We start from the raw sequence: 16,615 nt of genomic DNA, 5'->3' as shown, positions 1-16,615 counted from the left end.
TGGATAATGGAAAGGCAGACCATGAAAAATTCTTCGGCTCAAGGAATGCTGTTGTCGAACATTCTAGGACAAGTTGCATCACTGTCCGTAACAACTCAAAGAAAGAGAAGGGATTTCTATCAGGATAGGATTAGGATGTTGATTGATTTGATTAGCACTTCACTTAATTAGCCGGGACGCGTAAAAGGACTTCCATTCATGAAACACATCGGTCAATACAAGGAGTTTTTTTTTTTTTTTGATAAAGTAACATTTCTGAAAACATATTTGGAAAATTAGCACCGGCTCGTAAATTAATGTGCTATTTACGAATTGTTTTGAATTAAAAACTAGATATGCAACCTAAATTCATCTACAAGTTAAAATGATATTGATCCGACCTTAAATTAGATGAAATGGAGTGATTATAAAGATATAATTATATATTATTATATGTTATGATAATTATGGATAGATATATAGTTGGTTTATTTTTTAATAAAATATTATGTTGTTTTAAATATATGTGTATATTTGTTATTTGTGATTTAATATATTATGTGGTGGTTATGTGAATTATGTTTTAATGATAAAGAATCAATTATTTGTAATTGTGTGAATTATTGTTTTTTTTATAGGGAGTTAATAACAAAATCAACTGCTTCTAGATGCTTTTATTAGAGGAGTGGCATGTAACATCTCCAAAACACAAGTCGTAAATGACATTTAGCATCTATGATAGTTGAGTCGTATATATTATTTGCAATTCTTTTAACTGTGTTAGATTATTAATTATTTTTTACTTATAGTACTTTACAAATTATTTTTTTAAAATGTGTTAACTTACCAAAACACAGTCAAAGTCTTATTTCCATCCTTGTTGGAACATGACAAGTTTAATGTGGCTTGGGAACACATTTGAAATTATATTTTTTTTAAATCTGATTTTTTTGTTTCAAATTATTATTTTTTGTATTTGAATTACTTTGATGCATGGATGTCAAAAATAATTTTTTTTAAATAAAAAATATTTTAAAAACTAACTATTACTATAATTCCAAACATTTTTAACAAAATTAGCTTTCGAGTTTAGAAAAAATACTTATTGATTCTACTTGAATATTCTTTCCTTTTACCGGGTTTGAATGTTTTGAACATCATGATTGCTAACGTAAGAAAGTAGTGTTTGATTTTGTAGTTAAATTTATTTTTTTAAATACTTTTTATTTTTTAAAAAATATTAAATTAATAGTTGCAAGTATTTAAAAAAATATATACTAAGATGAAAAAAAATATAAAAATCATTTTAATATATTATAGTTAAAAAAACATTATACACCACGTTAAAAAAAAACACAAAGTCAAACAAGAATATTAACAAACAAATTAACTTGTGGTTTGGGGCACGGAAAAGCTTATTTGATTTTTTGTTATAAAGATAAATGGTGTGTACAGGCAACTTCGTGCTGGCTGCACTTGCTAGCACACACGCAGATATAACGTGGAGTTCTCCCACATCATCGTATGAGAGCTATTAATTACATTTCTCCATGGCAAGACTCAGACTCGAGTTTAAATATAGACAATATTTTAATTCAAATATTGAGTGGGAAGAAGGAAGGCGTTCTTGCTGCACCAAATGGTTGTTGACACATGGTTTATTTTATTTAGGCTTTAAATACTTGAATAAAAAACCATATATCACAGTAGAAAGGGCATGCAGGATTCGAGCTTTAATTAGTTCCAATCCTCTGTCCTTGCTGCCTGATATCATCATATGATTACAAATGAATTCCCATTTCAACCGTATAATGTGAGGTTAAAGCTTTCGCAGCAAATGCAATTAAATTATCCCAAAATAAAGCAGCATTTGATATTTCTGCGATGATGTTTGAGAATATGGTAGTAATTATAATTTAAAGTGTTTTTTATTTTAAAATATATTAAAATAATATATATTTTTTATTTTTTTAAAATTATTTTTAACATATCACATCAAAACAATATAAAAACATAAGAAACAAATTAATTTTAAGTAATAAATTAATTTTAAACAATCTTTTAATTTCAATCACATTACTAAAGTAGCTAGCACATGTTGCTTCATTGAATATATAATTAATTTCTAAACTAAGTTTGTTCGAATAAATTATTTTTTAAAAATGGATAAGAGAACAAATTTATTGGAAGGTAAAGGAATAGGCAAAAATTACAGAGAAAGCTTGGAGCCAAAAGGCACAAAAAGTCTTGAAAACTTTGTCTACCTCAAGACCAAGTAATTGTGATGTTATCTCTCAAGTTGATTACAAAGAAGACATTGAACTTTTCAAAGATGCTAAAGATTTCGTCTTCCAAGGTTTCCCCTAAAATTAAACTAAGTTGATAGATCATGACTTTAATGATCGATGTACAGATAGATATTATTAAATATTTTTTCATGTAGTGTAATTAACGGTTTAGGACTTGTTTTTGGAGTGTGATATATGTTTTTTTTAAGTACATTAAAATAATTTTTTTTTTAACATAGTACATCCAAAAATCTAAATTTTTTTTTAATTTAAAACTAAAAAAAATTAGAAACACGGCTGGACCGTCAACGGGGTCATTCACTTGCTTTGCGTTGCAACACTACCCTCTTTTCACGTCTAAATCACAACTGGCTTTAAGTTGCAAGTGGCAGCAAATTACACTAGTGCCCTTTATAAAAGGACTCCATGCTCTATTTACCGAGGCCAATATCGCCCTCTACAGTCTATATATACACTCTTCACTTCTAGTTTCAAATGCCACAAAACATCCCTCGTAAAATTTACATCTCCATTAATTTCCCACTCTATCCGCCATTTTTCTTGGTCTCGAGATGTTTACCTCTCTGACCTCTTATTTTAGTAGCATAGTATTAGACACTACAGAAGGCATTAGAAGAAGGAAGGGAGCAAACTTGATATATAGAGATGAGCTGATGAAGAAGACATCAGTATCAAAGAGGATGAAGAAAGGCGGTGATTGCTTGGCAAGTCAAGAAGACAATGAGAAGAAGAAATTGGAGAAAAGAGGCTGTGCCGGCAGTGCTGTGGAAGAAAAAGGTGTGCTTAGAGTGAAGGTTAGAATGACAAAACAGGGAGCATCTCGATTAATGTCCAAGTGCAAAGAAGGAGGGGTTCTTGAATTCAAAGATGTAGCGCATGAACTTGCACAGCTTCCTGTTGATCGTGTTAGCGTTATATCCTCTGTCGGTGGCTATGGTACTGGTGTGCTTCATACTATCCCTGAAGAGAACTAGTTTGGACGACATGTACTCGTTTCCTTAATGGAAATTAAATTCCATTAATAGAAGAAGTTGGTGATTGTTTCTAACATGCATACATGCATGCACACACACATACATGCATACATGCATGTATGTATGTGTATTTCAATGGTCGACGGACAAGGGGGTAACACAAAAATTGTCATCACAATGGTGGATTATAGGATTAGCTAGTTTGCTCCTTGAAAGTCACAGGTCTCGTTAAGGATAGAGTTGGGCTGAGAAAGTTGGCCCAAAATACACGGCAACAAGGCCCGTTCAAATTGTCATTCTGAATTCGAACAAATTATTTTTATCTATGGTTCTGTTTAAAAATACTTTCTTGGAAATGCACCTCGCAATTAACAGTACACGTGGGGAGATTACTTTGGAAATAAATAGTATTTTCCCTGCATGTTTTGGCGTGGCTTTATAAAAAAAAAATATTCGTTTTTTGTTTTGGATTTTGATTTTTTTAATTAATGTTGTTTTTAATTTAACAATTTAACGAGATGAATGTCCGCGCGCTGCCACGGGCTTATAAAACAAATATATTTAATCGTGTTATAATTGTGAATCAACGCTAGATAAGAAATAGAAACTAAATGTATGATGAAGTCAATATTTCATGACGGTAAAAAAAGTTGTGTTGGTGATTAAAACTTAGAGACTGAACAAAATGATTTGTAGCAATCCATAGTGTTTTGGGAGGAAAGATACGGTACTTTCACCACATGATTTAGCTTTTCTGTTAATAAAAAGCAAAAAAAATTACAAAGTTAAATTCTCTACCGACTTAATATTAAAAAAAAACCAACAAAGATAATTTTGGAAGGAAAAAAACCTATGAGAAAAAACGTTATAACAATTGACAATGTTTTGTGAGGAAAATTACAGTGCTTTCCCCAATAAAATAAAATAAAAAAACCATTTAGAAAAATACTGTAGCAATCCATAATGTTTTGTGAGAAAAACTATAACGCTTTCTCCACATGATTTAGCTTTATTGTAATTATAATTCTTAACCAACTTAATATTAAAAAAAATGAACAAAGATAATTTTGGAAAAAATAATAAAAAAATCATATAGGAAAACACTGCAATAATTCACATTGTTTTAAAGAAAAAAAATTATAAAGCTCAATTCTTAATCAGCTCAATATTAAAAAAATCAAATCGACAGAGATAATTTTAGAAAAAAATATTCAAAAAACACAAAAAGGAGGAAAACTCATGTTGGAAACACTGTAACAATTCATAGTGTTTTATGATGAAAGCTACAATGCTTCCCCACATGATTTAACCTTATTTGTAATAACTTATAATTGTAATTTTCAACAATGTTTTGTGAGGAAAGCTACAGTGCTTTCCCTACATAATTAAGTTTTATTACAAAGTTAAATTCTAACAAACTCAATATTAAAAAAATAAAATCGACAAAGATAATTTTGGAAAAAAATATTACAAAAAAAAAGATAAAAGAAACTGGAAAAAAACTATGTGAGGAAAAACTGTATAAATTCATAGTGTTTTGTGAGGAAAAACTTGTATTTACTTGTAATTGCAATTCTTAACCAACTTAATATTTAAAAAATAAAATTGACAAAAATAATTTTAGAGAAAAACATAACAAAACAAAAAAAAAACCATATGAGAAAAAACAATGTAGCAATCCACAGTAATTTAAGAGGAAAGTTATAGTGCTTTACTCACATATTGTAACTGTAATTTTTAACCAGCTCAATATTAAAAAATAAAATTAAAAAAAATTATTTTGGAGAAAATCGTAAAAAAACAACAAAAAAAACCATGTGGAGAAACACTGTAGCAATCAACAATATTTTAAAGAAACAAATTACAAAACTAAATTCTCAATTAGCTCAATATAAAAAAAATTGACAAATATAATTTTGAAAAAAAAAAAAAAAACTATGTGGGAAAACACCATAGCAATCCACAGTATTTTAAAGGAAAAAAATTAGAAAGTGAAATTTTTAATCAGCTCAATATTTAAAAAGTAAAATCAACAAAGATAATTTTTTTAAAAAATTAAATAAAAAATAAGAAATAGAAGCAAAGTTTGGAAAAAAAGCAATTTTGGAAAAAAAAAGAAAAAAAAAGGAGGGAAAGTTGGAAAAAAAATACGAAAAAATGCAAAAAAAAAAGGGAAAAAGCACTGTGTGTTACTATTGTAATCCACACTACATTAGGTGTGGGGGAACAGTGATTCCTCACACCATTTAGATAGTGTTATAATATTAAATTTATTTTTTATTAGATTATCTCACTCTCTTGAGACAAATCATGAGTTTGGCGACTTAACCCAGTTGGTTAGGTTTTGTTTTCTTATTTTTTTTAATTTTATACTTTAATATTGAGTTAATTGAGAATTAGACTTCATAATTTATTTTATTTGCTTTCTATTAGATTATTTTGATCTTATAACCTGAGAATAATACTTAATATGTTAATCCGAGTTGATTCGAGTTGTTTTTTTATTTTATCATTGAATATTAAGTCAGTTGAAAATTAATCTTTATAATCTGTTTTGATTTCTTTTTTATAAGGATATTTTGGTCTCATGATCAAGGTCGTGAGTTTTAGTATTTTAACTCCAGGTAAATCAGACCATTTTTTAAGAGGTTATCCCAATCTCATGTCCTTCAACATTGGATTTGCTTTTTATCGAGTTGTCTTTGTCTCATAACACGGATTATAAGTTTGACAGGTTAACCTAATTATCTCAGATTTTTTTAATAGATTTTTTTAATTTTATTATTTAATATTGTGTTTGATTAAAAATTAAATTTTATAATTTATTTTAGTTTGATTTTTACAAGATTGTCTCTATCTCGTCAAATTAAAATCGTGTAGTTCTCGCACTTGAGGTTGTGGCCCAGCGGTGGAAGGGACTTGCTCCCTTCCCCTGCAACAGGATTCAAGCTTTACTGTGCATGTTTGTCACCACCACGGTGCCTTACATGTTTATTGGGCTTGCAGGATATTCAATGGGTCCAAGAATTAATTGTGGTGCGTGTAAGCTGGTCCGGACACCCCGGATTAAAAAAAAATTGTGTAGTTTTTATTCAATTTATTTATTTTAGAAACTAGTTACTAACCAAAACAAGTCAAAAGGAGGAAAAAAGGTGCAATGCGACAATGGTACGAGGGAAGGAGGTACGAAAGAGGGAGGAAAAGGAAGCACAAGAAATTAAGGCATTGAATCATAAACAATCCACAAAAGCTTCACAACATCAAAAGATAGAATAAGAAAAATTGACATAATTGTCTTGAAGGCACATCCAAATTGTTCATTCTAATGAACAAAAGGTGCAGTGGATGGTAAGAGGTTACTTGTCACACCCACTACGCAGCTAGAAATGGTCAAAATTAGGTGCTTAAAACCATGATTTGCTTTATTGGTTTGATTAAGTCTTCCACTTTTTCACTGGCCAGTTATATTTGATTTGTCATAGCACCATGATTGGTGCATACCCTTATTATTTAGAGAAAAAAAAAACTTCAAGTTTGATTCTTCTGCCGGAGACCGCAAGGCCAAGCAACTTAATCGGTCATGTATAATATATGTGAATACTTTTTGTTTGAAGTGCTTGTTGGAGCGAGAAATAAAAATAATTTAATAATATTAATGTTGTGAGCCTGTAGATCTCTTGACAATGTGATTAACTTCTAATGAAATAAATAATAATATGAAAAGTAAAAATTAAGATTTGATATAACCTTTATTTAGAGATAATCTTATATTTAACAATTTTAAGTATGTGAATGATGTCATAAAACTAATTAAGTGTATGATCTTTATTTTTATAAAAAATGATTATTTTTCTACAAATAAATAAAAAAAACTCATGTTCATTCTTTAACTTACTGCTGAGAAAAACATAATATAGTATTTTTTAACTAACCCTAATGAATATACAATCTAATGGGTATAAACTAGTAATCAACTAATATAAATTTAATAATAAAATAATCCTCTAAATAATATTTGATGGGCCCAGAAAAAATTCAAATTAAAAAAAATATTTAATATTAAATAAATAAATAAAATATAATAATAAAAACAAAATTTAGCTAAAATTTATCAATGTAGTTCAGATCTCTAATTTTCTAATTTTGATATATTATTGATAGATATCAACCATGAGTCTAAATATGTTGGCATGCATGGAAGAAGAGTATAAATACCATTGAATCATAAGATTTATTAGCGATTTAGACAAATTTTGTACTCTAATTAATTACCAGGCTCGCAAAACTTATTGTTGAGCACAGGGAGTCGGCATGCATAGCATTTTTTAAGTCTGCTCAATTTCATTTTGCAAAAGTAATATAATGAAGCTAAAAATTACAAGCTTCCTGATAATGATTAGGTATCCATTCATCAATCTATAACTCTTCGTACGTAAGCAAAAGCGTAATTACATGTACATTTGGGTCATGACCCAAATGAAAAAACCTCACATGAGAGGACTCAAAATGGGGGAAAAAAAGAAGATAATATATATCCTCTTCAAACGACTCGTCTCTCGTTCTGATCAAGCCCTTCAGGACTTTCCATGATACTCTCCAAAGAGGGTTTCCATGTCTTAACTTTCATTGATCTCCCTCTCTCTATCTCTCCCAAAACATCTTCTAGCTTCTTTCCTCCATTGACCTTTAGCTGAAACATTAACCACTCCAGCTCCTCCTTTGTGAGCACGATCTTAACCTTAAGACTTGAACCTTTCTCAAAGTTTTTCTTTTCCTGGTGAAGCTCCTTCATGTTATCATCCTCTTCATGTTGCCTTCTTGCGCTAGGCTTTATGCAATTTCCCATATTTTGAAGTGAAAAAAGAAGAAGAAGCTCTAGCCTCCCGACGTATAATTATTAACAGTACCCAAAATGGTTTTGGGAGCTCAAAAAATGAAGAATAAAAGGGAAAGGTACAGCAATGGAAAAGTCGGTGCCAAACGCTTCAACTTGTGAATATGAGGTGGAAGGGAGTCATGGTATTTATAGGGGTTAGGTGCCCATAATTTACGTAGAATTTCTTAAACATGAATAATGATTTTTCTATTTGCTAGGAGACAAACTAAATTTCAAGGAATAAGACACAACTACTTGTGTGCCTTTTTATTAAATTAGTTACGTACATTTATTTATTTCTCTTTATAATAAGTAGTTGAGTGCTAGCCAAAGAGAGAGCTGCCTGCTCTCTTAAGTCTTATCAGCTTCTATATTTATTCATTGTAATTATTTTCCGCTATTTTTAAAGAATCCATGGTCCCATTGGGAGAATTTACTTCCTAACAATGAAAGATTCCTCGGGAATAGCTATACATCCAAACACAATAAAACACCTTTCGATTCGAAAATGTTTTTATTACTCCCCTGATAGACAGGAAGCCGATAGAATTATTGTTTGAGACCTTGAATTATGAATATAATTAATGGAGATGATAGCGACTTTGAGTATTATGAGAAAGAGGCAGCATTTAAGTAGAAAGTATATAGTATATCTTTTTCATGATCTCGAGATTTTTCCAACCCTAGATTATTAGACTTCAACGCAGTGAAAGTTGAATAACGAGGCACATAATTTATTGGATGAAGTGAATTTCAACTTTCATTAAATTAAATTGATATTCATAACCAGTATGTTTGGTTATGTGGAGGAGATTCTATTATTGTTTATTTATTAAGGTTGTCGTTTTGCAGCAGAGCTAGGGCACGGTACCCTGGGCAGGTTCATTGTAACATGACCTAATCACTCAAAGCCATAATTAATAATTCACAAACTTGAGATTTTCCTAAACGACCATGCCTAATTTTAACTTGAAGGATGTCTCACGGTGACAATATCTTGGAACCAGTATTTATACTCCAATACTACTTAGCATTAATTGTCAGCTGTCCTCCATATTTGAATTAATGCATTTATAAATAATAAAAAGATTATTTTTCTTACAAGAATTTAAAATTTAAATACTAACGATAATAATAAATCTATTTGGTTTCTTAATTTTCCCATGCATTGTGAAAACATTCAGCATCTTGGGCATCCTTTTCTTTTTTAATTTCCTGAAGTGACCCGGGTTTGTCTGCCATCGCTTTGGATCTTGCTAAAGCATCAGAATACTTCAGAGACATGGGAAGGGAGAAATGGTTTCTTTTCTTGATATAGAATATTGAAAAGCTGAAGCACACTGGACTTGTTTTCCACAATTTCGCATGGTTATGAGAATTTAAAGCATCTTTTTTTCTGCCAGACAGTGTGTTACCCAGAGGTCAACAAAACCCGTTCTCCAGGTGTGAACATGACTACGCACATGAATATCCCTCCTGACCATGCGCAATGTCAAGGTTTGATATGGTAAACAAAGTGGACTGTTTTGGCCATTTGTCTGTACTGATGTTCATCGGAATGACCTCAGCTGAATTCTCGATTGTCAAGTATGATTCGTGCGTCCATCATGCTCTTTACGGTCATTTGCAAGAACCACAGAAAAAAAATTGATGTAAAATATCATCTCTGAGTTTCTTGTTAGGCTAATGCTTCCTTAAACTGAAACAGTCAAGCTGAAGTGCAGCGATCACTTTAATATAGGACCTCAGATCTTGTGGAAGAGCATTGTCGTGGGAACGTTAAGCTCGGTTGCTTAAAAACTTGATTATGATTTATTTAGTAAAATCTCAACATCTTTTGCTAGTTTCAACTTATGATTGCGCACTAAAAAAAGAGGGACCAAAAAAAATCCTCTCTTGACTCTTGGATGTCTTTACCCCTTGATGGCTCTTTGGAGAAAAAGGCACCCTTGTAGTTATTGTTGCAAACGTTGTTAATTAGTCGTCTCTCATCGTGCAGTTGTAAACCGACCCAAAATGATTATTTGACAGTATTGAGGGGAGTCAGAACATGTTATTTGAGGTAATCGTGACATTCAATGACGTTTTAGAGAAAAGTTCAGTCTGGAGGTAGTTTTTGTTTTTTATCGCACAATGCAAAAAAAAATTATTTGGTTAGTTAAATAATTTTTTTGTTTTTTTATTGGATTCTATATATAATTGTATTTTAAATCTTTGTTATGTAAAAATAAAAATATTTTTTTATGATAAAAACTTTTTTTTATTTATTTTACTTGTAAAAATCCATCTCGTGACCATTTTAATTTAATATAATTTTTAAAACTTTTTTTTAATTATAATTAAAAGAAATTTTTTTAAAACATATCTTTTATAAACTATAACCTCAAAAACTATTATAATATCAAACACACGTTTAAACTCTATAAAAAAAAAAGTACAACAAATGGTTCCAAGTTATCTAAGTTATTATTAAAACAACTAAAAGATATGGGTCAGTTTAATTGTTTATATAAACAATAAACCAAGTTAATATATTAATTAATTTAATAGATTACCAAATTGGTATGATAGCTCAATGGTTAATTCATGTGTGAAATGTGGAGATTGCGGATTCAAGGCTGCAAGAATGTCTTATTAATTTTGATGTAGTTTGTCTCTATTTTTTCTTTAAAAAAAGGGTGAATAATACACTAGTGAATTACCACAACAGAAGCTTGTTCAAAGCATCTTTTTTTAAAAAAAAGAATTCTAGGACGCTCTGCTTTTGCAGAGTTTTACTCACATGAAGTTGCCATTGTTTTATCAAGATTAAGGAAACTTCGCTTTCCAAAGATCGGTGGAAACAATAATGCTCCCTCGACAGTCTCAACTTGTCTAGTATTTTAATGTTTTTGTAAGACTGGTAACTGTTCAAGCATGAGGACTTGGTCTTAAATCTTCTCAATGGGGCGACAACAACCTACTTTGGGCCAGCTTGTTTTGACAAAATGACACTACCCATCAGGAAAAGAGTTTGTCAACGAGCATATCAGATTCTTTCAATCTTTCACACCAACCATGCATGGCAAAGGAAAAAGGAAACAAAGCCAAAACCCCTCGAGCTCGACTCATAATTAGGCTCACAAAGTACACTTGCAATCTAGGCCTTGATTGATGAACCTCATGTGGCGCAACCGAAGGTGAACTAGGATATCTGTGTGAACACAACCAAATCCTAACCCTTATTACCTAAGCTGGCCCCAGGATCTGGCTTGCTTTCTACCAAGATCATAAGAACATCACACACATGACATGCAAAGATCTCTCAAGACAAAGCATGGTTGTATCAAGATTCCACAGTGCTCTGTTCCATCTCAAATTCAAATGCCCATTACACAACCAAGAACAGAGTAAGTGCCATTGCCAGCAACCAACAAAATGAAAACTGGTGCAAAGGAACTGTTATTAGAAAATCACTAGATATCATGCATGAAAAGGGACACGCACGTTAGCCTCCAACAAAAAAAAGTAGCCAAAACCACCAGATCAGAGAATTCACTAACCATAAGGAATATCGCAATTCCAATACATACTAGAAAAATCCAAGTTAAATCTTAAGGTTAATAAGCACATAAGCCTACACAGTAAATGATTATACTGATGGAGCATGCTAACTAAAATCATCAAGTTCTTCACAGGCTTTTAGAAGTGGCTCAGCTCCAAAACCAACAAAAGGAGGTTAAATTAACATACACGACCAAAATATAGAGATCCAAGTACAACTCACTGCATTCGCCGGCGCTTCTTTGCAAGATTCTCAAAAATCTGGTGGACATCGGAACATGTGATTGTCTTTGACGTATCAAATGACTCCTGCAGAAAAACATGGATATATGCATCAGTGCTGCATATTTGCTTTCAAAATATAAACTTGCACTAAAGTAGAGGAAAAGCTAAATTTTACAGCTTCGTTTGCAAGATTGCATATCACAGAGTAAGCTATGAGGTGTGCTATCAAGGACATACCAAAAAGGAACAGAACTCATCCTTAAAGTCTGCAATACCATTTAGAATCTCCACCTTCTCTATATGGCCAAGTTTATTGAAAAAACTCAACTCAGCACCCTCCTGTTGCTGCAATTTTTCTTCCCTCTTCTGTTTGGCCATTTTCTCATACTCAGCAATTGTGTCCTCCCTGTCAAGGAGATAATTTATTTGCTTCTGGTTGTACATATCCAAGCATTTTTCACATCTGCACAGGATGTCCCTCCAGCTTTTGGAAAGAAATAATGGTTTTCCTTCTGAAACAGGTGAAGTAACTTCCACATCGATTCCAAGAACACACATAGCATGAAGATTGGTATCTTTTGTGCATTGGTCTGAGTCATTTGGCTCACTACTCTTCCCAGAACTTTCTCCAACAACAGATGCATTTCCAGCAGCCACAGATTGACAATTAGAATTAGCTGTTGCATTATCCTTTTCAGAAGAATCATGAGCACAAATATCTATCTCAAGCTTCCCAGAACCACAAGCTGAAGAGACATTTTCCAACACGCCCTTATTTTTAGCATTACTAGCAGTGGCATCACCTTTCTGCCCCCCAGCTTCCCAAATCGTCTGAGGATATAGTGTCAGAAAAGAACAAACTGTTGAGCATGTCTTGCATATAAAATCCTCATACAGAGGCTCTCCTTCCTTGTCTCTCGGGATCTGTAAACCAAGGAAATGTATGGGTAGCTCATAATCACACAACTTAATCAGAACCATTATGGCTCAAAGAGTGCCAAAATTATAAAAAATACCAGCTATCCCTTTACAAAGGTGTGGTCCTGGGGTGGGAAGTTCAAACTGGGAAGACAGTTATTGAAGTTGTGTTTGCAAGAAGTGCAATCTGAAGCCTAAACTATGCAAACCTCTTGGTTGTGGACTCTACACAAAATAATTGGATGTCGCTGATGATTACATCATGCATTGTGAACTGAATTAACTTGATCATGTCTCCAAAATAATGCCAAGTATGATACCATCAAACTTAGTAACCATGAAAACCATAAATCGCAGAATCACATGAAAGTTGCAGATATATCAACCAGATTTTTCTACCAACAGCAGGCTGTGGTGAGGGTAGGGAGTGAAGGGTGTTATGAATCCCAACTTACAAAAGAAAAGTTTGGGAGAGAGATAAACTGAAAGTATGGTTGTCCAACAAAACAACCCTGCCATAAATAACACATACAAGAATTAAGTGAACATGGAAGAAAACATCAGCTTGTCAACCTACTTTATTATGCATCTGAGGATTATCCCCACTCGGACAACACAATTTTTAGGCTAAACAATGATGCCAAAAAAGTAATTGTGTGAAAGAAAGAGGCAAAGAAATTGAGATCAAAGAGGGACCAACCAGGCTACCAACCTCATTGGAAGACTCTAGACCAAGATGCTCCTCATGGAACCAGTCTTCACACATAATGCACTGTATCATCTCTTCTTGTGCCTTAGCATCTGGATCAGGATAGGGCCGATCACAAGAGCAGTATAAACCTTTAAAGTTATGATTATATGAATTTTCAGCATTTTCAGCAGTTTTCTTCGGGAAAAGCTTGCAGACAAACTCCCCAAATTTTGAATTGCCACAATCGCACCGAAAATTTCTCTTGGTCCATAACTCCAAAATCTTCTTGCATGTGGAAACAGCAAAAGGCACCAGTAAATGTACGATAAATTTAACCAAACAGATGTTATTTAAGAGAAGGCATGGGGAGTGTAATGTTGATGAACTGCCACAGGTGTGGATAAATACTTAATTTTGAAGTTGTACATTCAGATTATAAGTTTGCTTTTGAAGTGAAGTTTTCAACCTCCTTTTAAAAGTACTAGAATGTGATGAAGATTTTATCAATTCTGGTGTAACTGTTGCATAAATAAAATTATGTTCCAATGTTTTTGTATGGGTAAATCTAACTTTATTTTTGTAAACACCGGTCCACCAGTGGTTTTCAATTTCTATTATAATTTCTATTAAACACTTTTAAGGGCATGAAATTAGTTTTGATCTTGCATTATGGTTTGCAAGGAAACATCTTCCTCCTAATCATGCCTCCATATTTCAAATTTGGATCTAGGCTCCCTGTAAATTTGTTAACATTTCATGAAAGTAACAAACATCACATGACAAAACTTTTAGCATTCGCAAGATTATAAAAGGATTCAGCAGCTATATTTATAGAATTTTGTTTCATCTCATGATGTACTTAAACATTGCCTCATTTTGCCAGTGTTCTTGCTAATGTAAATAGCATCTTTTTAGTCAGTCAATATGAGATCATGTCATAGGACCTCACTCTCAAAGAATATTAATTTACAAATTGGTTTTAAATCAAATTGAAAGTTGAGACATTAAATTTACTAGGAATTAACCCAATCAACGACCAACCTCTATACTAAAAGGAAAATAAAACAAGTACCTCATGGCCATCATGGCAAGATAAACTGCAAGCAGTGCAAACTCCAGCATTTCCATCCGGAGTGCAAGTCAGACATGAAAAAATAGCTTGTCTCTTCATATATCCCATGTTATAAGTGCACTCCTCTCCTTCATCTCCACCCAAAACCAAATCTGCATTCTTTGAAATCAACAACCGAGATAAAAAGCACATAAAAAAGTGAGAGTAATTTTATTAAAACCTAACAAGCAGACAATTAATTGAATTATACATATGTAATCTACCCACACGATCAAAGATTACATCATCTTATGGAGCAATACCAAAGCAACCCGTTTGAAACATAATGCATTTCATTGAGATTACTGCTAGAGGTAACATATTTCATGAAAGAAAATTTAAATAGAGATAGCTGCAGTTATCATAATCCAAATCAACTTTTTGCCTTTTATTCACTAAGTCTAGCCATGAACTTGTGGTGTTGTGATATCTATCGATTTTCCTAAATGTTGGAAAAAAGATCAAAACTCTCTTGTTTAGCAATTAAGAACCAATTACTAAACCAATTTGTACCCTAAAGTTTCAGATGTCCAATCCACTTTGCAAATACAAACATCAATCTCGATTAAAAGACTTTTCATATGTATCAAAACCCTAAACAACACAAAGCAAATGACTCAAGACCCTAACTTGATTTCCTCCTAGCAACCAATCAAATAACACAAAATCAACAATAGCAACCAAAAGGGTAAAAAAAAAACAATTGGTACTTTCACTCAGCTAAAACAGACGAAAGATTACCAATTCCTCTGCTTCAACGTTGTTGAGGTACTCATCAATAGTAACAGTTTGTTCGACCTCATCATCAATAGTAACAGTTTGTTCGACCTCATCATCAAATACACCATCCATCCTTTCAATAAAGTCCGAAAATTTGAAACTTTATGCTTTCTACCTGAAATTAAAGCAGAGAAAAGGAGATGTTAATGATAGTTTCCTTCAAAAAAGCGTTGGTTTTGATTTGGGAAAATATATGGGCTTGGCCTAGAAAAAAGAAACCCTAACTTATTTATCCACTATTGAATAAGTAAAGGAGTTATGGGGATAAAGGGAACCTACCTGATTGAATTTTGTTGATTTCTAGTAATTTTATAGGGTTCGGTGATAGGATCATGAGAGGGAGGGAGAGATGTGTTGTCTGTGTATTGAGAGAGAAGACAGAGTTTGTTAGTATTATATGGGATTGTTAAGGACTGCACGGACAGATCCCCGCCATGAAGAACGGTATGTGGTAGTTGAAACCTGAAGGTGCATCATTTTAACAAGTAGAAATTTTAATGCTACTTTCCCTCCAATTTGTGGTTTGTGCGTGGCATGGCTTCTGTGTCGTGTTTTCCTTCCCATTTCTAGCTGAACACTTCATATTTTTCTTCTTTCTTTTATAACAGTGGATTGCGATTGCATTGCTCAAAGAAGGATGTCCTTCTTTCATTTCCATACATTATGAGACCGCTTCAAATAACGTGGAATGGTACTATAGTTGTGACAATCGAAACATTCAGAGAGAGAGAGAAATTGAATATGTATCAATTCAAATTTAGATAAGATGTTGGAGATCTAATTGAGGAAAAACTTACAAAAATATCTGAAGATTATTTTTCCCATCCAAAAAAAATATTAATATTAATAAATATAGATTTAACAATATTTTTTCAAATAATTTTTTGCTGGCTTAAGCTTACTTTTATGAAGACTTTGGCCTAGGAAAGATTTGAAAACAAGTTTGGGTCCTGGCTTGTAGCTTGGCCCAACTCTTAACCTCATGGAATTTTTTACTAAACTAACGCCCACGCCAAGCATGTGTCTAGTGCTCATGGGCTTAGCCATCACACCTGAGCCCAAGAACGAGGTAGCTGCCTAGCACTCGTAGGTTTTGGCACCACGCCTAAGCTTAGTCGCTAAATACATCTATAAACCTTGTCTTGTAATCTAAACTCGACACTTATTCCCCTGGGAATTTTTTTTTTTTTTTTGACAAACTCAATCTTT

At 32.4% G+C, this 16,615-nt stretch overlaps 2 protein-coding genes across 4 annotated transcripts; both read right to left on the bottom strand.

Annotated features, from left to right (window-relative positions):
* Positions 1-7,802: 7,802 nt before the first annotated feature.
* Positions 7,803-8,108, bottom strand: LOC133682170 (uncharacterized). Its single transcript, XM_062105448.1, has one exon. It carries the CDS (start codon positions 8,106-8,108, stop codon positions 7,803-7,805), a length of 306 nt encoding a protein of 101 aa, XP_061961432.1.
* A 3,538-nt stretch (positions 8,109-11,646) lies between these two features.
* Positions 11,647-16,145, bottom strand: LOC133690397 (uncharacterized). Of its 3 annotated transcripts, none has more exons than XM_062110673.1 (7): positions 15,686-16,145; positions 15,455-15,521; positions 15,368-15,424; positions 14,588-14,746; positions 13,537-13,797; positions 12,182-12,830; positions 11,647-11,990 (listed from the first exon to the last, which is right to left on the bottom strand). In XM_062110673.1, the coding sequence occupies exons 2-7, from the start codon at positions 15,476-15,478 to the stop codon at positions 11,980-11,982; spliced, it is 1,161 nt and encodes a 386-aa protein (XP_061966657.1). In that variant the 5' UTR covers positions 15,479-15,521; positions 15,686-16,145; the 3' UTR covers positions 11,647-11,979. The 3 variants fall into 3 exon arrangements, with proteins under 3 accessions (XP_061966657.1, XP_061966655.1, XP_061966658.1); XM_062110671.1 differs by having other exon boundaries at positions 12,144-12,830; positions 15,686-16,142; XM_062110674.1 differs by lacking the exon at positions 15,686-16,145 and having other exon boundaries at positions 12,144-12,830; positions 14,588-14,739.
* Positions 16,146-16,615: the final 470 nt, after the last annotated feature.

Source organism: Populus nigra, chromosome 1 (assembly GCF_951802175.1).
Source record: "Populus nigra chromosome 1, ddPopNigr1.1, whole genome shotgun sequence".
Classification (NCBI taxonomy): Eukaryota; Viridiplantae; Streptophyta; class Magnoliopsida; order Malpighiales; family Salicaceae; genus Populus; species Populus nigra.
This window is presented reverse-complemented; position numbering and strand designations above follow the sequence as displayed.

What these genes read in the sequence shown, in the direction of transcription:
- LOC133682170 (XM_062105448.1), bottom strand. Translation starts at nt 8,108, where the DNA reads ATGGGAAATTGCATAAAGCCTAGCGCAAGAAGGCAACATGAAGAGGAT.
- LOC133690397 (XM_062110671.1), bottom strand. Translation starts at nt 15,478, where the DNA reads ATGGATGGTGTATTTGATGATGAG. An exon ending in ATGGTGTATTTGATGATGAG is followed by an intron (nt 15,425 to 15,454) that starts GTCGAACAAACT and finishes ATTGATGATGAG; the next exon opens with GTCGAACAAACTGTTACTAT. An exon ending in GTCTAGAGTCTTCCAATGAG is followed by an intron (nt 12,831 to 13,536) that starts GTTGGTAGCCTG and finishes CTTGGTTTACAG; the next exon opens with ATCCCGAGAGACAAGGAAGG.